We start from the raw sequence: 26,412 nt of genomic DNA, 5'->3' as shown, positions 1-26,412 counted from the left end.
ATAAACACTAGGAGAAATGTGACATTTTAATCTCAAAATGGAAAGAATTTTCCTAAACAGACTTAAAGAAATCCATAAACCACAATAAAAAATGGAGAGAAAATTTAAAATGTAGTCATCATTTCTTATATTAATATTTTATAGACCTTGGAAGGATACATAGTGGTTAATAATAGGGAGAAATAGGGGTAAACCAGCAAATGTAGGTCACTATGGAAGAGAAGCTTTCACTTTAATAAAACGGTGGTTTATATTACACAACAATACCTATTTTAAGCATGAGGAAACACTTTCTGAGAAAGGAATACTTGCTCGTGATAAAATATCTAGAAGGTGATGAAGCCAAGATTTGAATCAAAAAAGGAAAACTGAGTTAAGTAAAGTGGCACATGATTATGGGTAATTTATAGGATTCCAAAATGTTATGTCAGAATAACAGAAATATTTTGAGTAGTGCGTCACCTTACCGTACAGTGAAGCGTAGGACTCTCTTCTTCACGGAATCCTGCGTTTTGTTCACACCCCTCCTTTGATACCGTTTCATCAGTGGTCTTTTCAGAGGAAGAACACAGGCATCGACGGAAGGGAAGAACAGTTTGGAAAGCACGCTGGCAATTCTCCAGCCTATATATTTGCAGAAACTTTCATCCCCTGTATTTGATGAAACTTTTGTACTGTAACTTGTGAAAGGATCAGTTGGGTCATTTATCTCCGCCTGTTTAAAGAAAAGAAAAGTACCGACAAAGAATTAAATGAGAGAAAAAATAATCTGTTATTAAATAAAAGGTAAAATATATATTTTATTAAATAAAAGGTAAAATATATATTTGGAGAAGGCAATGGCAAGCCACTCCAGTACTGTTGCCTAGAAAATCCCATGGACGGAGGAGCCTGGTAGGCTGTAGTCCATGGGGTCGCTAACGGTCAGACACGACTGAGCGACTTCACTTTCACTTTTCACTTTCACACACTGGAGAAGGAAATGGCAACCTACTCCAGTGTTCTTGCCTGAAGAATCCCAGGGACGGGGGAGCCTGGTGGGCTGCTGTCTATGGGGTCACACAGAGTCAGACACGACTGAAGTGACTTAGCAGCAGTAGCAGTAGTAGCAGCAGCAAAATATATATTTATTTTCTTTGACTAGGAAAGAAATATTCTTCCTATTAAATAAAAATAAGCTTTAAAGGAGAAAAATGCATTTTCTCAAAAGATTTTAAAAATCGTAGCAAGAATTTTCAACCAGAAAAACTATTAAGCATGAAGGAAATTAGTCTTGAAATTTTTAAAATGTAATGATATAATTTCTATTTTAAATGTATATACTTCCCATCAAGAATTTCATAAGCATTTATAATATTTACTTAATAAGAAAGTAAGCAATCAGTTGAAGCATTGATAATATAAATGTTTTATTAGGTCAGAATTTCATTTCTCTCTGTGTTAATCTAAACTTTCCTTGAAGTCAACAGAAAATTTCTATAGCATGAAATCTGAATTAAGTAAAATACAAAAAGGGCTTTATAGTTAGCTTGTATTGGAAATGTTACAGGATTTAGATTTATATTGAATTATGTCATTGAATATGCCAAAGCCTTTGACTGTGTGGATCACAATAAACTGTGGAAAATTCTGAAAGAGATGGGAATACCAGACCACCTGACCTGCCTCTTGAGAAACCTGTATGCAGGTCAGGAAGCAACAGTCAGAACTGTACATGGAACAACAGACTGGTTCCAAATAGGAAAAGGAGTACGTCAAGGCTATATATTGTCACCCTGCTTATTTAACTTATATGCAGAGTACATCATGAGGAACGCTGGGCTGGAAGAAGCACAAGCTGGAATCAAGATTGCTGGGAGAAATATCAATAACCTCAGATATGCAGATGACACCACCCTTATGGCAGAAAGTAAAGAGGAACTAAAAAGTCTCTCGATGAAAGTGAAAGAGGAGAGTGAAAAGTTTGGCTTGAAGCTCAACATTCAGAAAACTAAGATCATGGCATCTGGTCCCATCACTTCATGGGAAATAGATGGGAAAACAGTGGAAACAGTGTCAGACTTTATTTTTTTGGGCTCCAAAATCACTGCAGATGCTGATTGCAGCCATGAAATTAAAAGACGCTTACTCCTTGGAAGGAAAGTTATGACCAACCTAGACAGCATATTAAAAAGCAGAGACATTACTTTGCCAACAAAGGTCCATCTAGTCAAGGCTATGGTTTTTCCCGTGGTCGTGTATGGATGTGAGAGTTGGACTGTGAAGAAAGCTGATCGCTGAAGAATTGATGCTTTTGAACTGTGGTGTTGGAGAAGACTCTTGAGAGTCCCTTGGACTGCAAGGAGATCCAACCAGTCCATTCTAAAGGAGATCAATCCTGGGTGTTCATTGGAAGGACTGATGCTAAAGCTGAAACTGCAATACTGTGGCCACCTCACGCGACGAGTTGACTCACTGGAAAAGACTCTGATGCTGGGAGGGATTGGGGGCGGGAGGAGAAGGGGACGACAGAGAATGAGATGGCTGGTGGCATCACCGACTCTATGGACATAAGTTTGAGTGAACTCCAGGAGTTGGTGATGGACAGGGAGGCCTGGTGTGCTGTGATTCATGGGGTCTCAAAGTGTCGGACACGACTGAGCGACTGAACTGAACTGATGTCCTAATACAGAAACACACACACACAGACAAACTCCAGAATACCTAAAAAGCAATTTTTATTCAGGTAAGAGCAATTTTCTGAATTTTCTTATTTATGTCCAATAATATCCACGACTGATTTTTTAATTATACCTTCTGCTGAAACAGCTGAAGGTACATTTTTTTCAAATAAATGAAGATGTAAGTTTCACAATGTCATGTATTGTTTTTTAGTGTTCACAATGTTAATATTAAAAACTCTTTCTCATAACTAAGTTAGGTACTGCCTTCTTTTATTTGTTTTTACAGTTTTATTTATTATTATCCATCTTCGGGCAGCTTATTACTAATCACTCGGGATTCATTTTAAATATCTGTAGATCCTACGGTAGAAAATTAAAAATTAAAAATGTTTTTCTTCATATGAACATCTAAATAACCTCTTTAGGATTCCAAGATTAGGGCTAACACAGTGAAATTACTATTTAAAGACTAACTGGCATTATATCTCAGCTTCCCTGATGGCTCAGTGGGTAAAGAATCTGCCTGCAATGCAGGAGACACAGGAGACACAAGTTCATTCCCTGGATCAGGAAGATCCCCTGGAGGAGGAAATGACAACCCACTCCAGCATTTCTTGCCTGAATAATCCCATGGACAGAGAAGCCTAGTGGGTTACAGTCCAAAGGGTCGCAAAGAGTCAGACATGACTGACTGAATGATTTCATTATTTAGACAAAATCACAGTGGAAAAAATGAGAACAATCTTATGATAAAGACTGAAAAAGGAAAGGCTTAAAGCAATGAGGAAAACAGAAAAAGGCAAAGTAAATAATACAGAAGACTGAAAGGACAAGAAACAATAACAGGCAAAACACATGTAAAAAGGATGTGCTGAAGATCATGCAAGCATGTGAGCATCAAAGTAATGAACGCTCAAAGTAGCCTCAAAGTGCTAGGAAATTAATGCTGCTGCTGCTGCTAAGTCACTTCAGTCGTGTCCGACTCTGTGTGACCCCACAGACGGAAGCCCACCAGGCTCCCACGTCCCTGGGATTCTCCAAGCAAGAACACGGGAGTGGGTTGTCATTTCCTTCTCCAAGGAAATTAATACTGACCTTGAGTATTTAAAGAGGGCTATATTTTCACTATTTCAGAAAAAGAACATTATCACCAGCTTTATTGATATACACCTACTCTTGAATATCTTTGATTTCCATTGTCTCTGGATAGTGAAATAAGCATACAATTCAATTTATACTATTCCCGGTTGTGCATCTTGCTGATTAGCCAGGTCACACTCATGGAAAGAGCATTCATTTGAAACAAGAAATTAAATGTTCGCAGGACATTCAGTAGCTGTTATGATTTTTAGGGCATTATTTCAGGTCTCAAAATCTGCATGTCCCATCGATAAAATGCTAATCACGATACCTGGGCTATTTATTCTGCTCCGTTTCTGTGGATTAATTTTTTCATAAGAAAAGGTAGTTCACAATCAACAACACCATATAGTTGTACAAACATGTTACCAAGAGCTCTTCTGTTGCTCAGAGAATACGGATGAACACACATCTGGGTGAATGGATAAACCAACGAGAACAGTGTCTTCTCACCACACAATCGCTGGCAACTACATCGTTTCCAGGAGCACAGAATCTGCACGCCCTTCTCACTCCCTCTCCCTTGGCTGCACTTTGCCTTCTCCCCTCCTGGACAGTTCATAGACCCAGAGGCCAGCTCCCTCCCAGAGCAGCATGAAGACAGTCCCACAGCCTCCACCGTGCGTGGTTCCCTACTTGAAATGTCAGGTTAGTTTTCCTTCCTCGGTGATTCCCAAGGCATTCAACTTATGGAAATGTAGTTTCAAATACTGATCAAATGCAGATCGGCCTTATCTATAAAAGGTTTTGTTTGCCTTCCTGCAGGAAGAAGTCAGGAAAGAAGATGGACTTTGCCGTTAGAAAGATCTGAAATCAGGTCTAGCTATTCCACATACTAATTAAGCATGCAACTTGCAGAGTTTAGTTAACCTCTCCAGGTCCATGTTTTGGGTTCAGTTTGGTTCTACCGTGTTTTTCATTTGTGATGTAGAGATAATAATAACCACTGGAGAAGGCAATGGCAAGCCACTCCAGTACTATTGCCTAGAAAATCCCATGGATGGAGGAGCCTGGTAGGCTGCAGTCCGTGGGGTCGCTAGGGGTCGGACACGACTGAGCGACTTCACTTTCACTTTCACACATTGGAGAAGGAAATGGCAACCCACTCCAGTGTTCTTGCCTGGAGAATCCCAGGGACGGGGGGAGCCTGGTGGGCTTCCATCTATGGGGTCACACAGAGTCGGACACGACTGAAGTTACTTAGCAGCAGCAGCAGCAGAGCTTTGTGAGGGTTCACTTAGACAACAGAGATAATCTGTGTAGCCAACAGTGAGACACTCAATAGGCACCAGTTATTTCGGGGGTTCCCCAAGATGGACACTGATGCTCGGGCTCTCATGAGCTGCTCCCACCACTGACCCAGAGAAGCCTGATCCACCCTCTGCAGCCAAAGACAAGTTTGTTACATAGTCACTTTTATATTAGCAAATTTATCAAATAGGATTATAATTATACTTCCAGAGTAATCTCTATTCTAAAGAATCTTCTTTCTTCATGAACTAGTATCCTGTTTTTGTTTTTGTTTTTTTTTACCACAATGCACGGCATGTGGGATCTTAGTTCCCAGACCAGGGATCGAACCCATGCCCCTAGCATTGGAAGCACAGAGTCTTAACCACGGGGTCACCAGGGAAACCTATTATTCTCATTTTAAAATTCAGAGACTATGAATTTATTTATGTCAATGATGCATTAGTATGAATCTATACATCTTAGAAGTAAATTTACCCAAAATATTAATGACTACTTTTTAAAGTAGACTCCAAAATCACGAAATTACTACTTAGTCTGCCAGTGAGTATTATCCTAAATTCCTTCTTTATACATTAATATTCTTATCATGTGTCCCTATTTTTTAACAATGCCATGTAGGCTTTAAAATTCAGGATTCTTCTTATTGCATTATTGAAACTTGATACTTTTTATTATGAAACATGGCAATTTTTGATTACCTATGCTAATTTTACTGATTTAGTATTAAAATTGGAAAAGTGGTACTCCTGTAGAATATTTCTCTCACACACAAATTGTAGCCACATGCAAGGTCAGATTTTCATCCTTCTGTCTTTATTTTGGGTATAATGATGGTAAAAATCATGATTCATTTAGGCTGGCAAGAAGATGGATAACTCAGAGCAAGTGAAATTACCCAAAGAATTGTGATGTAGTAGCAACACAAAAGAAAATAAAACCCTGTCCAGAGTTCTGCATTTTCCATCAGTATTTAGGGAACTGTAGTAAACACACTAAAATTCAAGCTAGTTCACACTACCCTTGACATGAGAGAATAAAAGAGAAAGAAATAGGGTGTTAAGGCACTGCTGCATAGTCTGTACCAAATAGCGTCTCCATTTCTTCATCTCTGTTTTTGACCTCCACTTGTCCTTAAGTAGACTCAGAGCTGAGAACATTTAACTTATTTGTGAAAAAATATATAATTTTTCTTCAAAGTTCAAAATTTAAATGAAAGTGACTCACTGGTGGTCTCGAAAGATTATTTCCTCCAGGAGTTATACAATCTCACAAAGGAGGACAGCAGTTACTAAAACTGTGGTCCTCAGACCATTATTATTGTCATCGCCTAGGGGCATGTTATAAATACAGAATTTCAGGCCATACTCCTAAATGTATTAAAGCTTAAAAACCACTATTACAGTAGATTAAGAAAAGGACTAGATGGGAATATCCATTTTCCCACTTTACAGATTGAGTGACCTTGCACAAGTTACTTAACCGCTCTGAGTATGCGTCTTCATCCCTCAAATGGAATAATACTTCCCCCCTTCTTGGGCACTTGTAAAAGTTAAACACGAGGATTGAATATATTTTCTAGCACACTGTCTGACACACAGGTTCTTCAATAAATGCGAGTTTCTTGTTTATATCTAATTTTAGAGGCAGGGTGACACGGAACCTCTGGGTTCAGCTCACTCCTAGGAGCATCCACCGCTGCTCTCTCAGTTTAACCTTGCTTAGACTCAGGTCCTCACCTGTATGAGTGGTGATGGTGCTGGGACTATGAGGTTTAGATGAGCCGTGTTAGGTAACATACTTAGCACAGCGGCTGGTGCATTGTAAAAACTCTGCAAATATTTTTGTTTTCTTAGAACAGTGTGTCTGTTACACTGGAATTCTATTGATAAGTATTTAAAGAAACTATACACTTCCAAAAATGCCCCTCCCTTTCCCCACTCAAGAGTTTCCATTTGTGTCAGAAGAAGAACCATATGTGGGCGGAGAGAAAGAGAGATATGAGGGAATAGAGACGAATAGTGTGTTGCTCTGCTTTGCTGCTTCATAGAATGCATCAGGAGTGTGGAAATGTCATTAAGAATAAAAACAAATTTTATTTTAAAGATCGCACCATGAAATGTTAACCACCAAGTGCTTACCTAATGAGTCAAAGGTACTCTGAATAAAGCCGCATATTCATTTTAGCTGTACATATTTCCTTTTGATATTTTAGGTCATGTAACAGATGGCGGAGAGCATTTACACATGATGACTTTTCCTAGACGTGCCAACATATGCTGCTGAATTGCCTATACAGCGGAGCCTTGCTCATTGCAAGTCTCCCTGGAAGTATTTCAAACAAAGCACATCAATTAACATTTGTTTATTATGCCGCTGTGAGTATATGACAGTTTTTGATTTCTTTCCCAAACACTCAGGCAACAGTTGGGTTTATATTGAATTTGTCAGATAAAGGGCTCATGTTTAGGGATCTATTTAGAAATGTTTTTCACTTCAAATATGCTACTAAATATCTCACTTCTCATCTAACCTCCATTAAGCATCAAATTTTGTGAACAGATATAAAAAGAATTCTAGACGATGGAATATTATGGATTAAAAAAAAGTACAAGATGTGAAACTACACAACACAGTTAGTAAAGGATTTACCAGTGATGTAGATAAATTCAGGTATTAAATATAAACCTTAAATTATTGAATTCAGTAGATTATCATATGAATTGCATATATATTTTTAAAGTGTAAAAAGAGAAAATCTCTCTTAATTCCATAAATACACAAGTATCATCAATCCTTCTGAAATAAATCCTTCCCACTCTAATGTAGCCTATAATTAATACTGTGATTCACCCCGTGTAGGTAATATGATGATTACCTTACATGAAGCAAGTATCTGGGAGCAAGGTATTAGGAAGGAAAGAATAAAGAAAGGTTTTCTATAATCACACTTGTTTGCATTAACTGAAATAAGAGTAGGATAAATATTTTAGATCAAAGCATTTGAGGTGCAAGGCTTCACTGTATAATTTCGTTTTTTTTGATATGTTCTCTGTTCACGTTGAGCAGGGAGGAAAGATCTGAAGACTAACAGAGGTTTCACCACTTGTACAAATAAGTTTCTATTTTATGCTATAGAGTTTCTTCCCCAAAGAGATGTGAAGGTGAAGTGAAAGTGTTAGTCACTCAGCTGTGTCCAGCACCTTGTGGCCTGTGGACTGTCCACTCTTTGGGACCCCATGGACGGTAGCCCGCCAGGCTCCTCTGTCCATGGGATTCTCCAGGCAAGCATACTGGTGTGGGTTGCCATTCCCTTCTCCAGGGGATCATCAAGACCCAGAGATCAAACTGGGGTCTCCTTCATTACAGGTGGATTCTTTACTGTCTGAGTCATCAGGGAAGCCCAAGAATACTGGAGTGGGTAGCCTTCTCTTTTCCAGGGATCGAATGGAGGTCTCCTACACTACAGGCAGATTCTTGACCGTCTGAGCCACCAGGGAAGCACCAGGACAGTAATGTAAGTGGTTCAACAGAATGTGGGAACTAGTGACTAATTTTCTAAAACTAAGGATATTTAGGAATAAGTAATGAACCTTTTTATTTTATTTTTGTAAATGCGTTGCCATTATAGGGCCAAAGAAAAGGAAAGAAAACCTTGATTATACCATGCTTATGTTCTACTGTAAAATTAAACCTATAAAGATAAATTGTGTAGAAAGTATTCAGACAAGACAGTACAATTTTAATAAATTCAAAATATTTGCTCTACATATTACACCTATAGACCAAATGTGCTCATTCTTTTGAAATCATCTCGCTTTGTTTTATTCATATATGTGATTTAGTTGTTTAAGTTATTCCACAGTACCATTATTAACTCGCTTAAGAACAGGCAGACTTTTAAAATACAAAATAAATGAGTATCACTTTCCCCAGAAAAATCAAGTATAAAAGGGAGCTTCAGCTGCAGAATTTAAGGAAGTTAGAGGATCACACAGGAGGAGCGTGAGAACAGAGTGCTGCCCGGGGACGGCAGAGAACACCTGAAAACCGCACAGATGCTCATCACTCCGGGCTCCAGAATCACTGCAGACGGCGATGGCAGCCATGAAGTTAAGAGACGCCTGCTCCTTGGAGGAAAAGCAATGACCTCGACAGTGTATTAAAAAGCAGAGACATTACTTTGCCTGGAGAGGTCTGTCTAGTTAAAGCTGTGGTTTTTCTAACAGTCACATATGGATGTGAGAGTTGGACATTTTAAAAGGCTGAGCACTGAAGAACTGATGCCTTTGAACTGTGGTGTTGGAGAAGACTCTTGAGAGTCCCTAGGACTGCAAGAAGATCCAACCAGTCCATCCTAAAGGAGATCAACCCCAAATATTCACTGGAAGGACTGATGCTGAAACTGCAGCTCCAATACTTTGGCCACCTGATGCAAAGAGCTGACTCGTTGGAAAGACCCTGATGCTGGGTCTTGAAGATTGAAGACTGAAGGGGATGGCCGAGGATGAGGTGGTCATATGGCATCACTGACTTGATGGACATGAGTTTGAGCAAACCCTGGGAGATGGTGAAGGATGGGAAACGTGGGGTGCTGCAGTCCACGGGGTCGCATAGAGTTGGACATGACTGAGTGACGGAACGGAACGGAAACATATAAAGCAAATGTTAACAGACATAAAGGGAGAAATTAACAATACAGTAGTAGGAAGAAACCTGGACATCGCACTTACATCAATGGACAGAGATCCAGACAGAAAATCAATAAGAAAACACTGGTCCTACATGACATATTAGACCAGTTGAACTTAATATAGATATTTCAGAACATTTCGTCCAAAAGAGTCAAATACATACTGGATTCAAGTGCATATGGAAAGTTCTCCCAGACAGATCATGTACTAGGTCTAAAAACAAGTCTCAACAAATTTCAGAGGATAAAAGTCATATCAAGTATCACTTTTGACCATAACAAATGAAACCAGAAAACAATTATAGGAAGAAAAATGGGACAAACACAAACATGTGGAGACTAGGCTGCACTCTAAATGCTGACAAAAAACAGTAGCTCAACCAGAGGTCAAAGAGACAATCAGAGGACACCTTCAGACAAACGAAAATCAGGACAGAACTTCCCCAAATCCACAGGACACAGCAAAAGCACTTCTAAGAGAGAAATTTTTAGCAATAAGGCCTAATTCATGAAGCAACACAAATCTCAAATAACCTGAATGAGCATCTAAACAAATTAGAAAAAGAACAGGCAAAGCCCAAGGGAATCAGAAGAAATAAAATAATAAAGGTAATAAGAAAATAAATAAAATATAGACCAATAAAACAACAGGAAAGATCAATGAAACCAAGAGCTGACTTTCTTTTGAAAAATAAATGAATTTGATAAGCCTGTAGCTAGGCTCATTTAAAAAAAAAAAGACAGGATACAAATAAATAAGAAATGAAAGAGGAGAAATTACAAATAATATGAGAAAAAGACATAGGAGAATACTATAAATAGTTAAATGTCAACAAATTGCATAACCAAGAACAAAGGGATAAACCTTTAGAAACATATAACCTGTAATCTATCAAGATTAAATCAGGAGGAAATAGACAATCTGAACAGACTGATTACTAGAAATTAAATTGAATCAGGAATCAAAAATCTTCCAAAAAATTCCAGGAATAGATGTATTCACAGGAAAATTCTACCAAATATATAAAGGAGATTTAATACCTATCCTCAAACTATTCCAAAAAACTAAAGAGGAAGGAACACTCCCAAATTCATTCAACAAGGCCACCATTACCTCATATCAAAACCAGACACCACAAAAAAGAAAAGTACGAGTCACTGTCTTTGATGAATATGGATGTAAGACTCCTCAACGAAACACTGGCAAACTTAATTCAACAAACGTAAAAAAGACCATACACCGTGAACAAGTGAGATTTTGTTCCAGGAAAGCCAGTATAGTTCAATTTAAGCATCTCAATCAGCGTGATACCCCATATTCACAAGATGAAGGATAAAAATCCCGTGATCATCTCAGTAGGCACAGGGAAAGCATCTGACACAATTCAACACCCATCCATGATAAAATTTCTCAACAAAGTTGGTATAGAGGGACTATATCTCAACAAAATAAAGGCCATTTATGCGAACCCATAACTAACCTCATACTCGATGGTTAAGAAAAGGCCTCTCCTCTAACATCGGTAACAAGGGTGCCCACTCTCACCGTCCCTATTTAACAGAGTACTGGAAGTCTTAGCCATAGCAATCAGACAAAACAAATAAAAGGCCTCCAGATCGGAAGGGAAGAAGTGGAACTCTATTTGCAGGTGTTGTTGCTTAGTTGCTAAGTTGTGTCTGACTCATTTACAGATGATACAATACTATATATAGAAAAACCTAAAAGTACACATTTGAAAAGACCTTGACCCTGGGAAAGATTGAGGGCAGGAGAAGGGGCCGACTGAGGATGAGATGGTTGGATGGCATCACCGAGTCAATGGACATGGGTTTGAGTGGACTCCGGAAGTTGGTGATGGACAAGGAGGCCTGACATGCAGTGGTTCATGGGGTCACAAAGAGTCGGACGTGACTGAGCGACTGAACTGAACTGAACTGAAAAGTACACATACACAATTAAAACTAATAATTAAATTCAGTAAAGTTGCAGGTTCTAAGATTAATATATGCAAATCTGTTACTTTTCTATGCACTAATGATGAACTATGTGAAAGAGAAATCAAAAAAATAATCCCATTGAAAACTACATCAAAAACAATGAAATACCCATGAATAAACTTAACCAAAGTGGTGAAAGACCCATACTCTAAAAACTATAAGACACTGGTGAAGGAACTTAAATATGATATGAATACATAGAAAGATAGCCTGTGCTAATGGAGTGGAAGAATATTGTCAAAATTTCCATCCTACCTACTCAAAGCAATCTACAAATTTAATCCAATACCTATCAAAATATCAGTGATATTTTTCACAGAATTAGAACAAATAATTCCAAAGTTTGTATAGAACCATGGAAGACCCCAAATGGCCAAAGCAATCTTAAGAAAAAAGAACAAACCTGGAGGTATCATGCTTCCTGACTTCAGATTATACTACAAAAATGTTTGTCACTCAGTCGTGTCAGACTCTGCGACCCCATGGACTATAGCCAACCAGGCTCCTCTGTCCATGGGATTTCCCAGATAAGAATACTGGAGTGGGTTGCCATTCCCTTCTCCAGGAGATCTTCCTGACCCAGGGATTGAACTGGGGTCAGTAATCAAAACAATACAGTAATAGCAAAAAATAAAAAAAACAGACATACTGATCAATGGCCAGAATAGAGAGCCCAGAAAGAAACCTATGCACAGATAGTCAATTAATTGATAACAAAGCAAGCAAAAACATGCAATGAGAACAGGCAGTCTCCAAAAGAAGTGGTGTTGGAAAAACTGAACAGGTGCATTAAAAAAATGAAATTTGAACATTTTCTTACACCATGTTCAAAATAAACTCAAAATGAACTCTAGACCTAAAATGTAAGACTAGAAACCACAAAATCTCCTAAAAAAGATATAAGCAGTACATTCTTTGATGTAAGTCTTGGCAATGTTACTTTGGATCTCTCTCTTCAAGCAAGAGAAACAAAAGCGAAATGAAAAAATTGACCAAGTTACACTTTCACGCGTTCGCAGAGCGAAGACAGACAACAACAAAACAAGAAGACAGCCGGCTGAGGGAGAAGCAACCGGTACACGACGCGTCTGAGCGGAGCGAACACCCGAAACGTGCAGAGTCCACACAGCTCAGCGTCAGGAGAACAGCTCAGTCAAAGAGCGGGCAACAGGTCTCATCAGACATTCATCCAAACGCACACGCAGGTGGCCAGTAGGCGCGTGAAAAGGTGTCCAACATCGCTAATCACGGGGAAACGCAAACCGAGACCACAATGAGACACACCTCACACAGGTAGGAGCGGCTGTCTTCACAGAGGCAAGACGTGAACACTGTAGAGTTGTGGGAAAAAGGGAACCCCAGTATGCTGTTGGTGGGAATGTAAAGTGATAGTCACTGTGGAAAACGGTATGAAGGTTCCCCAAAATATGAAAAAACCACTACCTACGGTCAAACAATTCCAATCCTGAGTATATATCCTGAGAAAACAAAAACACTGATTCAAAAAGGTATAGGTATTCTAATGTTCATGGCAACATTACTTACAATAGCCGAGAACCGGAAGCACCCTAAGTGTCCATCAACAGATGAACGGATAAAGATTATGCATATATTATATATTTTTTTCAAAGTGAAGAAAGACAACAGCAAAGCAAAAAGTCAAGCTACTGAATGGGAGAAGATATTGGCAAGTGATGTGTCTGATAGGAGTTAACATCGAAAATATGCAAAGAGTTCACACAACACAGTATCAAGAAAACAACTCAATTAAAATATATATTATATATAATACACATATATGTATTAGTTATATAAAAGAATGAAATTTTGCCATTTGCCACAACATACATGGACCTGAAGGGTATTATGCTTAGTGAAGTAAGTCAGAGAAAAACGAATACTGTATATTTTCACTTACATATGCAATTTAAAAATTAAAACAAATGAATGCATATAAGCAAGCAAACAGACCTATAGAGAATAAATGAGTGATTTCTAGTCAGCAGGAGAGTGGGGCAGGGGCAAGAGGGGGAGGCTGAATAAGAGGTTTAAACTACCAGGTATAAAATAAGATACAAGGAAAATTCACAGCATGAAGAATATGATCAATATTTCAAAATAACTTGAATGGAATATGATTTATAAGAATATCGATCACTGTGCTGCATACCTGAAGTTAATACAGCGCTATAAATCAAATAAACGTCAATAAAGAAGAATGGAATTGAAAAGGGGGGGAAAGGAGAGCCAGGAAGAGGAAGTGAAACTAGGATAGTAAATAATAAGATGCAGCAAAAAACACAAATACATTCTAAAGGCACTAAGTGAAAACAGAATAAGGATTCAAATGCAAGGTCAATAATTTTCAAGTTAAAAAAATACTGCTTCTCTAAAGATATATGCATATAAGGATTCAGAGAGCTTGAAATTTAAAAAAAGGAAATAGATACTCCATGCAAATACTAACCAAAAGGACCCTAATAAAAGAAAGGTATAGTGGTTATATTCATAATAGAAAGATACAGTTTTTATAAGGAAGAACATTTCATCATGATGAGACTATTGTCCCTGAGCATATAATTAAACCAGAAATCAAAAATCATAAACCAAAAATCTCCAAATACGTAGCCATTAAAAAATCTTCAATAACCAATGGTTCAAAATAGAAGTAATAAGTATCAGTATCAAGAGAATGAAGACTTGTTTTTCATAAACTCTTGGCACAATAGACTAAAGCGAGAACAAAGGAGACCTCGTCATGAGAGGCTCTAAATATGTTAACTGTCACAGAAGGATATCGTGAGCAACATTATAAAGTATCTTTAAAATGGAGATGGCATAGATAGATTCTTAGGGAGGAAAAAGACAACCAAAACTGAAGCAAAGGAAAATAAAGTCTAGGCAGGCATACCAAGGAAAGCTTACTCTACAAATTAAAGCCTTTCCTATAAGTATCCATGATCAAATGTCCTCACTTGGAAATTCTACAAAACTACTAAGGAAGAAATCATGACAATACGACAAAATTCTTCCGAAGAATAGGAAAAAAAAAAAAAAAAGAATAACCTCTTCCAAATACATTGTATTAGTTCAGCATAACTTTGATACAAAATTTTATATTATAAGAGAAACATTATGGGTGCAATATATTAAGCAAAATACTATCAAAGCAAATCAGTTCAGTTCAGTTCAGTCGCTCAGTCGTGTCCGACTCTCCGCAACCCCATGAATCACAGCACGCAAATACATCCATATTAAAAACATTACTACAGCATCAACAAGTGTTTTTCTTACAGGAATGCAGTGACTATTCAACATAAGAAAATCAAACAATATAATCTGGACCAATATCCACAGTCAAGTTACTTTACCTTTTAGGAAGCTTAACTGTCCTTATTTAATATAACAATTTCCTCATCAGTAAAATCAAGATTCAGCTCAGTTCAGTCGCTCAGATATGTCCAATTCTTTGCAACCCTATGGACTGCAGCACACCAGGCTTCCCTGTCCTTCACTGTCTCCCGGAGTTTGCTCAAACTCATGTCCATTGAGTCAACGATGCCATCCAAACATCTCATCCTCTGTCGTCCCCTTCTCCTCCCACCTTCAATCATTCCCAGCATCAGGGTCTATTTCAGAGTCAGTTCTTCACATCAGGTGGCCTAATATTGGAGCTTCAGCTTCAGCATCAGTCCTTCCAGTGAATATTCAGGGCTGGTCTCCTTTAGGATGGACTGGTTGGATCTCCTTGCAGTCCAAGGGACTCTCAAGAGTCTTCTCCAACACCACAGTTCAAAAGCATCAACTCTGCAGTGCTCAGCTTTCTTTATGGTCTAACTCTCACATCCATACATGACTACTGGAAAAACCATAGCCTTGACTAGACAGTCCTTTGTTGGCAAAGTAATGTCTCTGCTTTTTAATATGCTGTCTAGGTTGCTCATAGTTTTTCTTCCAAGGAGCAAGCATCTTTTAATTTCATGGCTGCAGTCACCATCTGCAGTCATTTTGGAGCCCCCCAAAATAAAGCCTGACACTGTTTCCACTGTTTCCCCATCTATTTCCCATGAAGTGATGGGACCGGATGCCATGATCTTAGTTTTCTGAATGTTGAGCTTTAAGCCAACTTTTTCACTCTCCTCTTTCACTTTCATCAAGAGGCTTTTTAGTTCCTCTTTACTTTCTGCCATAAGGGTGGTGTCATCTGCATATCTGAGGTTATTGATATTTCTCCCGGCAATCTTGATTCCAGCTTGTGCTTCATCCAACCCAATGTTCCTCATGATGTACTCTGCATATAAGTTAAATAAGTAGGGTGACAATATACAACCTTGACGTACTCCTTTTCCTATTTGGAACTAGTCTGTTGTTCCATGTCCAGTTCTAACTGTTGCTTCTTCACCTACATACAGATTTCTCAAGAGACAGGTAAGTTGGTCTGGTATTACCATCTCTTTCAGAATTTTCCACAGTTTATTGTGATCCACACAGTCAAACGCTTTGGTATTGTCAATAAAGCAGAAGTTGATGTTTTTCTGGAACTCTCTTGCTTTTTTGATGATCCATCAGATGTTGGCAATTTGCTTTCTGGTTCCTCTGCCTTTTCTAGATCCAGCTTGAACATCTGGAAGTTCTCATTTCATGCACTGTAGAAGCCTGGCTTGGAGAATTTTGAGCATCACTTTGCTAGCGTGTGAGATGAGTGCATTTGTGCAGCAGTTTGAGCATTCTTTGGCATTGCCTTTCTTTGGGATTGGAATGAAAACTGACCTTCTCCAGTCCTGTGGCCACTGCTGAGTTTTCCAAATTTGCTGGCATATTGAGTGCAGCACTTTCACAGCGTCATCTTTCAGGATTTGAAATAGCTCACTGGAATCCCATCACCTCCACTAGCTTTGTTCGCAGTGATGCTACCTAAGGCCCACGTGACTTCACATTCCAGGATGTCTGGCTCTAGGTGCGTGATCACACCATCGTGGTTATCTGGGTCGTGAAGATCTTTTTTGTACAGTTCTTCTGTGTATTCTTGCCACCTCTTCTGAATATCTTCTGCTTCTGTTAGGTCCATACCATTTCTGTCCTTTATCATGCCCATCTTTGCATGAAATGTTCCCTTGGTATCTCTAATTTTCTTGAAGAGATCTCTAGTCTTTCCCATTCTATTGTTTTCCTCTATTTCTTTGCATTGATCACTTAGGAAGGCTTTCTTATCTCCCCTTTCTACTCTTTGGAACTCTGCATTCAGATGCTTATATCTTTCCTTTTCTCCTTTGCCTTTAGCTTCTCTTTTTTTCTAATGAATTCCCCTGGTCTCTTTTTTTCTCATAAACTCTTTTTTTCCCCACTTCTCTTCTTTTCTCATTCTTTTTGAATCTCCTCTTTTCTCATGAACTTCTTCTATCATGAACTCCCCAGGTTGGTAGGTACTCAATATGCTACTGGAGAATAGTGGAGAAATAGTTCCAGAAAGAATGAAGAGGCTGAGTCAAAATGAAAACAACACCCGGTTGTGGATGTGACTGCTGATAGAAGCAAGGTCCGATGTTGTAAAGAGCAAGTATTGCGTAGGAACCTGGAAAGTTAGGTCCATGAATCGAGGCAAATTGGAAGTGGTCAAACAGGAGACGGCAAGAGTGAATGTCGACATTTTAGGAATCAGTGAACTAAAATGGACTGGAAAGGGTGAATTTAACTCAGATGACCATTATATCTACTACTGTGGGCAAGAATCCCTTAGAAGAAATTGAGTAGCTACCATAGTAAACAAAAGAGTCCAAAATGAAGTACTTGGATGCAATCTCAAAAACAACAGAATGATCTCTGTTCGTTCCCAAGGCAAACCATTCAATATCACAGTAGTCCAAGTCTATGCCCCAACCAGTAATGCTGAAGAAGCTGAAGTTGAATGGTTCTATGATGACCTACAAGATCTACTAGAATTAACACCAAAAAAGATGTTCCTTTCATTATAGGGGACTGGAATGCAAAAGTAGGCAGTCAAGAATCATTTGGAGTAGCAGGCAAATTTGGCCTTTGAGTACAGAATGAAGCAGGGCAAAGGCTAATCGAGTTTTGCCAAAAGAACGCACTGGTCATAGCAAACACTCTCTTCCAGCAACACAAGAGAAGACTCTACACGTGGACATCACCAAATGGTCAACACCAAAATCAGATTGATTATATTCTTTGCAGCCGAAGATAGAGAAGCTCTATACAGTTAGCAAAAACAAGACCAGGAGCTGACTGTGGCTCAGATCATGAACTCCTTACTGCCAAATTCAGACTTAAATTGAAGAAAGTAGGGAAAACCACTAGACCACTCAGGTATGACCTAAATTAAATCCCTTATGATATACAGTGAAAGTGACAAGTGAGATTCAAGTGATTAGATCTGATAGACAGAGTGCCTGATGAACTACGGATGGAGGTTCATAATTTTGTACTACAGGTGCCTATCAAACCATCCCCAAGAAAATCAATACTATAACAACTTATACGTCATATGAGGCTTTTTTGCGGATTAAATAATAAATGCATGTAAAGTGTTTAGCACATGGCACACAGTAAATGCCCAACAAATCTTAGTTATTACTACTAGCGCCTTTTAAGAAATAATTATGAAAGGAGACTTCCCTGGGAGTCCAATGATCAAGAATCTGTCTTGCAATGCAGAGGAAGCAGGTTCCATCCCTGGTCGGGGAACTAAGATTCCACACACTGTGGAATCACCAGGCCTCCCCGCCACAACTACTGAGCCCACGCGTTCTGGAGCCCATGCAGAACAACTAGAGCGTCTATGCTGCAACGACTGAACCTGCGTGCCACAACGAGAGAGTCCATGTGCTGCAACGAAAGAGCCACTTGACTCAATGAGATCCCATATGCCACAACTAAAACCCAGCGCAGCCAATAAAATAATTAAATACTAAAAAGTAAGTATGAAAGAAATAACATTTTCACTGAACACTGTAGAAGATCAAAATCTCATTTATTTAGTGCTCAATTAGAAAAGTCCTACTACATAAAAAAAAAATCACTCCAAAACTTAAAGGCTTAACACAAACATTTGCTTAGTTCCACGGTGCCAAGGTCAACAATCAGAGCTTGGCATGGCAGAATGTGTCTTCTGCTCTCATGTATGTGTCTGTGATGTGTTTTAGGTCAGGTTGTTGTTGAGTCGCTCAGTAGTGTCCGACTCTTTGCAACCCCATGGACGGCAGCACGTCAGGTTTCCGCTCATTCACCGGCTCCCAGAGTTTGCTCAAACTCATGTCCATGGAGTCGGTGATGCCCTTCAACCATCTCGTCCTTGTCATCCCCTTTTCTTCCTGCCTTCAATCTTTCCCAGCATCAAGGTCTTTTCCAGTGAGTTGACTTTTCACGTCAGGTGGCCCAAAGGGTTGGAGCTTCAGCTTCAGCATCAGTCCTTCCAATGAATATTCAGGACTGATTTCCTTTAGGATTCAGTGGTTTGATCTCCCTGCAGTCCAAGGGACTCTCAAGAGTCTTCTCCAGCACCACAGTTTGAAAGCATCAGTACTTTGGTGCTCAGTCTTCTTTATGGTCCAACTCTCACATCCACACATGACCACTGGGAAAACCAGCTGACCAGGGACCAGCTAGTTTTGAGAAGGGGACGCTGAAAAACTAGGATGGCTTGTCTCTCTGCCACATTGTCGCTCATCTACCTGGTTAACTCTGACTTATTTACATATCAGTTACAGGGTCCCAGAAAACAAGAAAGGGCAAGCACCAATATATAAGCATTTTTCAAATCTCTACTTATATAACATTAGTGTTGTTTAAATTAGGTCACCTGGCCAAGCCAAGAATTTGAGTGTGGAAAGGATATGATATAGGGACCCTTGAATAAACTGGGGACAATTACTCTAACAGTGTACCACAAGTTCCAAAGCAAAATTACCAAACCATTAAAATCCAGTAAGACCAACCTATTTTCTCCTCAAACTGTTTTCTTAAGATCTCCAGTTTTATAAAATCATCCTTTAGTCCCTAAGACCTCACCTTGGTAACCCAAACATACCTTTCAAATTTAATGCCTAATATTGCCCAATCCAAACTTTCTTCTTCAACTAGAGAAAGTAAACCAGTGACTTTCTCTTAAAAGGTCCTGATTTATTCTCGGCTCATACCATTTCCTTATATTAAAGACATCCTTTGACCCTCCTCCTTTCGATCATTTCATGTAACTCATCATTTGCGTTTCCAGCTCAAATACTACTAAAACAACAATTTGTTCCTCATTAATATAAGAAAAAAGAGACCAAACATTTATGTGAACTTCCATTTATGCCATGAACTTTTACGGAGCCAGTCACATATAGAATATTCCTTTTGTACTGCCCCTTATCTTTCTGAAGAATAGGTCTTCTGGATGAAACAGTAAAATTTACTGTGTAAAGGTTATTTATTGGACATCCTTGCTTCTTCCATAGAATTGAGTATGATAAAATAAATTTAGTAAGTACTCATATTTGCTTCATATTTTTTACTGTTCTTGGTGAGAACTTTTATATAATTTCTCACTTTATACACTCATATATCTCAATATTAAGTAAGAGAATCAAACTAAATTAAGTGATATTTAACCAACTAGACATTTTCTAATTTATCATTTATATCATTGTTTATATTGCTTAATAATTCAAATATAACCAGCTCTCTCTAGCTAACCTGTATATGAAAACATGTCTATAGTAAATTAATAATTCAAATATATCCAGCTCTCTCTAGCTAACCTGTATATGAAAACGTGTCTGTAGTAAATTGTACCTTTTGTTAGTTCACCTAATACAAATTAAGCTTGTTTTATATTAAATATGTATTATACATAAATTGATATAACTGTTTTACAAATTTTTAATTTCAATTTTTCTGTAAGGAAAATTTGCCTTCCTCACACACTGACTATTTAAAATGAATGAAAGCATCCCTTGGAAGTCTCACTAAGCACCGAAAACTAATTAGCACATCTAGTGGTTAAGCTTTTGTTTATTCCCTTATTCTCAGAACTGACTGCTTGAGTAATAAGGTCTTCACTTGGATCCAGCATCTAAAAAATATTTGCCATGTCTGATTAACTGACTTATGAATTTCAAATGTAATTATCTATAGAAATTTAGTAAAATTTTGAAGAAAGAAGCTAGCTTACACCAAGTGATTGGCCTTGAAAACAGCATATAAATAGAATTCTAATTACAGAAATGACAAATCTGAGTTAGCCTATTTATGTAGTTATAATATAATCCACTTGAGATATGAAATGGCATATGAAAATAGGTACAAAACCAGACAATAACATAAATAATTGAAAGAATCATGGAAGCAGGAAAAAAAGAAAATAATAAGACTGAATAAGATGAATTAATCATCCTCTATTTCTCTTAGAAAATGGCTAAAAATTTGACTATTTTTTTAAGCTTCAGCAAGTAGCTTATACAAAATGAAATCAATAATAAGGTTCAGAAAGTACATAGAGGATTTACTTCCTATAACCCAGTAAAGAGAGTGCCGGGTGATATAGTGGTCATCACTATAATAGGTACAATGATTTTCTTTGTTTTTCTTCTCTTTTTTCTGTTTTCCTCACTCCAAAACCAAGAAAAAGCTGAAGCAAACTGCATAAAATAAAGCCCATGAAATCCAAAACAATGTAGTTTAAAAGGGCAGCAATTTGGTTGTCTTTTTCCACGAAAAAAAAAAATAGAAATCTAGAGAAAAGAATGGACTACATGTTTTCATATTGTCCTCCCTAAAGACCATTACTCCAAGTCATATGTATAATTCAAAAACAGAGCTTAAGGTTTTGTTTTCCACTAAGGATCTGAAGTGTAGATATTCTGTATTGCAATAATGGCCTACCCATACACTTGGACAATCAATTAAGCAGAGTGAATCATTTGCTCTTCTTGTTAACATCAACTCACACCCTTAATTATTAGGAAACAGGATATTAACATTGTTAGGATAATTGCATCTGTGAAAGCTAGTATACAGAAAAACAGTATACTTTAGGATAACAAATTAACCTGTTTGAAAATAAGACATGAAGAGGGGGAAAAAATTGATGGAGTTTTGAAATACATAGGTATCACATGGATTAAAAAAATCACTGGAAAATCATATTTGTATTTTATGAAGAATGGATAGCTAGTTTCAAAATGATTTTACATATATATTCAAACAGAATGGACAAACCAAGAATTTGTAAAATATATTTTTAACTTTAAAGAAAAAGACATTAGATGTAGTGAGTCCAAGTTTGTGACTTATATTGTCTGATGCTGGAAAGGTAAACTTATAAATTAAGATAACTAAATAATTTATTAACCAAATTGAGACACTTTTAAGAATGAATTAATCCACTACTACTAAGAAAACTGGAAAATTAGGCACAGACCAGGCTAACCTCGACAAATTAGAAAGCACACTCAGCCTAGTCAGAGATGTGTCTTGAAGTCACAAGCCCAAAGCAGAACAATTACGCTTCCCCAAAATTAACTCCTTTCTTGAAGCTGCTCAATCAGAAGCCTGCCAACTCTCTCCTCTAACTGAAATCAGGTCAGTGTTAAGTTCTAAACTTGTGTCCTCAGTTGTGAATCAGCAACACACACTGATCTGGATTCAGAGACAGAGGGTGCGTGCTTCCTGGGGATAAAATCTCCTACTGACCACGCAGCGCGCCACCTCACCTGAGCAATGTTTACTGCGTTGCGGACTCGTCCATCTTTCTCACGATCCTTCGTTTTCTGTAACATTTGCCATATTTTGTTTCTAAGTCCATCCTGCTCTTTATCTCCCCGAAGTTCCCATGACATTTTCACCAGGTTGTACAGTAGGCCATAGCGTCCAGCCCATTTCACTTGGTGACCTGTTTAAAAAGAAATATTTGGGGGGAAGATATTTTATTCATCTTACTAATGTATGGTATTGTGAAAAAAGAAGATACTTGACTTTACTAATATTTCAAAGTTTTAAATTCTGAGCTTTGGAATTTTTTTTCCCATGATTAATTTTACTCCTTTAATTTTAAAACATCTCACAGATGATTTAAAAACTTCTAACCATATGAAAAGTTACTTACACCTAACTAATATTATACCTCATAAATTAAAAAGTTAAAAGATAAACTCTTAACTATGTACTATAAACACACTTTTGGAATTCAAATAAAGAGGAATTTGTTTAGGGCAGTATAAACATAGACCACCATGATGAATTTTTATAATAAATCAGAGAAATAGGAGAAAAATCTTGCCTGTTATAAAAATGATCAAACTCCATGAAATATGGCATCTTAACCAAGAAAAAAGCTTTAAAAATAATGTGAGAGCACACAAAAACTACTGATGTAATTATAAGCTGGGAGATTTTTTTAAATAATAGATACATAAATCAAATGAAATAGGGGAAGGGAGTAATTAATTCAGAAGAGGTTTTTTAAAAGTCTAATATACTTCTCCTTCTAAAAATTATATACCAATTAGCAATTTAAATAAGTTACCAAGTTCTACTTTTAAAATATGCATTTCTCTTACAGAAAAGAGGATGAAGTTTTTCTTTATCTTAATTATATCTTACCTAGATGATACACTGCGATACAATACTATTTAAGAAAAGAGAACTCTAATTTAGATAGTGATGGGATAAATAAACTCAGAGAACAATGCACGTCTCAAGTGGTATATGAGCTTAGGTTAGCCAGAGAGCACGTGAGGGTACTGGCTCAACGCGAAGCAAGAAACAGGACTGAGAGGAAGAAACGTTCAGAGAGAGATGGAAGGTGCTCCGGAGAGAGCCAGTCTGACTCTGAAGTCGTCAACGCCCTTCTTGAGCAGAGAGACACACTCGAAAAATCACAGTCTTCAACTTTTCCTAATTCAATCTGGGTTTCATAACCAGGTTAATAATTATTATTACTGTTATGATAAATAGAATACCTGGGAGTATGTGTCCATATTCCAGTTACTCATTACAATCCTGCTATGAAGATTATATCATACTTAGAATAACAGAAGGGAACGTAACACATGAGCCTCAACTTGCATAAAAATTCCTGTAGCATCACACACAGGCTGTATATTGTCACCCTGCTGACTTAACTTCTATGCAGAGTACATCATATGAAGTACTGACCTGGATGAATCACAAGCTGGAATCAAGATTGCTGGGAGAAATATCAACAACCTCAGATATGCAGATGACACCACCCTTATGGCAGAAAGTGAAAGGAAACTAAGAAGCCTCTTGATGAAAGTGAAAGAGGAGAGTGAAAAGGATGGTCTGAAGCTCAACATTCAGAAAACTAAGATCATGGCATCCAGTCTCATCACTTCATCGCAAATAGATGGGGAAACTGAGAGACTTTATTTTTTTGGGCTCCAAAATCACTGCAGATGGTGACTGTAGCCATGAAATTAAACGATGCTTGCTCCTTGGAGAAAAGCTATGAGCAACCTAGACAGCATATTAAAAAGCAGAGACATTACTTTGCCAACAAAGGTCCGTCTAGTCAAGGCTATGGTTTTTCCAGTAGTCATGTATGGATGTGAGAGTTGGACTGTGAAGAAAGCTGAGCACCAAAGAATTGATGCTTTTGAACTATGGTGTTGTAGAAGACTCTTGAGAGTCCCTTGGAGAGCAAAGAGATCCAACCGGTCCATCCTAAAGGAAATCAGTCCTGAATATTCATTTGAAGGACTGATGCTTAAGCTGAAACTCCAATACTTTGGCCACCTCATGCGAAGAACTGACTCTGGAAAAGACTGAAGGCAGGAGGAGAAGGGGACGACAGAGGATGAGATGGTTGGATGGCATCATAGACTCAATGGACATGAGTTTGAGCAATCTCTGAGGGTTGGTGATAGGCAGGGAGGCCTGGTGTGCTGCAGTCCATGGGGTCGCAAAGAGTCGGACACGAACTGAAACATAACATCTCACTGAGCAGATGCAACATTAGTCTTTTGCTCAAACGTCTATCATTTAATCTGACCTCATTTATCTTTCGTTATTTCACCTTACCCATTTCTCAGATGAACTCTCTAAGGTAGCTCCATTTAAGATCCCCTCTGTTCTCCTCTCTTCTTATAGCTCCCTCTCCGCTTAGGGTCAGTTGACCTGTTACTGGGGGACCTAACTGGGCCTGGTTCCTGCGGGTCCCTGAATGGGTGGCAGCATCTCCAAGATTGCGGTGAAATAGAGCTGGAGCTGGTCATGGGACCAGGGCTGGGCCCACAGGTCTCAGGCCTGTTATCAAGTACGAATGGATTTAGCTCCTCTAGGTCTGCGCTCATGCTCCTGCTAGGTCCCTGGGTGGGTTCCTGGGCGCACAGAACTGCTTCTGGACCATGATAGAGTGAGGCTAGAACCAGGTCTCAGAGAAGCTTCAGGATTCACAGTCAGGCCTCAGCCAGTGGGCCTGGGACTCAGGGCACGGCAAGCACGGGTCCCCTCGAGCCCTCTGGTGGGCGGGGCTAGCTGCAGGACTGCAGACAAGCAGGGGAGGAGCTGAGTTCACAGGAAGACAGCAGTGCTTCTAGGTCCACAGTTAGACCACTGTTGGCAGGCCGGCCACCTAAGTCCAGCCTGCCTTCTTGAAGAGGCTCTCCTGAGTCTCGGATTGCATTTGTGTTTTACAACCTATTACTTGGGTTCCGAGGTCCTCCCAAAGGTGCTTTTGTTCACAGATGTTTGCCAAGCTATTTTTTTCTGTGAGAGGATGAAGGCCAAGGAACTCCTATTCCCCATCTTACAGACATGACTTCCCATATATAATTTCAACAACTGTGGTACACTGATTTTAATTGGCAAAATTCTTATGAGGGGAAAACTGTATTTTCAGAAGAATCTGCTGCTTAACTTAGCCTCTTGATTGCAACTTACACCTTCTCTTCTCAAATATCAATTTTAGGTAGAAGCCTTCCTCCTCTCACCTCTAATCTCATTTCTTTTCTGTGTTCTCGTACCTTCTACTGCACCTTCCTTTCCTATGAGTGCAACAGAAGGCGAGGTGATAAAGAAAAGGACTTTTCTGAATTGGAGAGGCCATGCTTCCTGGAATAAGATTATTCCAGTCTTCACCTGGCTCTCATCAGCAGTGTGATGCTGCTGTTGTTCAGTCGTTAAGTCACGTCTGACTCTTTGTGACCTCATGGATGGCAGCATGCCTAGGCGTCCCTGTCCTTCACTGTCTCCCAGTGTGTGCAAACTCATGTCCATTGAGTTGATGTTGCCATCCAATCTTTTTCACTCTCCCCTTTCACTTTCATCAGGAAGCTCCTTAGTTCCTCTTCACTTTCTATCATAAGTGTGGTGTCATCTGCATATCTGAGGTTATTGATATTTCTCCTGGAAATCTTGATTCCAGCTTGTGCTTCATCCAGCCCAGCATTGCTCATGATGTACTCTGCATAGAAGTTAAATGAGCAGGGTGACAATATACAGCCTTGATGTTCTCCTTTCCCGATTTGGAACCAGTCTGTTGTTCCATGTCCAGTTCTAACTGTTGCTTCTTGACCTGCACACAAATTTCTCAGGAGGCAAGTAAGGTGGTCTGGTATTCCCATCTCTTGAAGAATTTTCCACAGTTTGTTGTGATCCACACAGTCAAACGCTTTGGCGTAGTCAATAAAGCAGAAGTAGATGTTT

At 38.6% G+C, this 26,412-nt stretch overlaps 1 protein-coding gene across 1 annotated transcript in view; it reads right to left on the bottom strand.

The window, feature by feature from the left end:
* The window catches only part of TMEM232 (transmembrane protein 232), a 235,145-nt gene that overhangs the window by 127,388 nt on the left and 81,345 nt on the right, over window positions 1–26,412 (bottom strand). The window contains exons 9-10 of the mRNA XM_055430649.2: window positions 22,458–22,636; window positions 468–715 (exon numbers count right to left, since the gene is read on the bottom strand). Coding sequence (XP_055286624.2) covers window positions 468–715; window positions 22,458–22,636 — 427 coding nt within the window. The remainder of the gene's footprint in view (window positions 1–467; window positions 716–22,457; window positions 22,637–26,412) is intronic.

The sequence above is a fragment of the Moschus berezovskii genome, chromosome 8 (genome assembly GCF_049115385.1).
Source record: "Moschus berezovskii isolate FMDL1 chromosome 8, NW_MosBer_1.0, whole genome shotgun sequence".
Classification (NCBI taxonomy): domain Eukaryota; kingdom Metazoa; phylum Chordata; class Mammalia; order Artiodactyla; family Moschidae; genus Moschus; species Moschus berezovskii.
The sequence above is the reverse complement of the archived record's forward strand: the minus strand, read 5'-3'. Positions and strand labels throughout refer to the sequence as shown.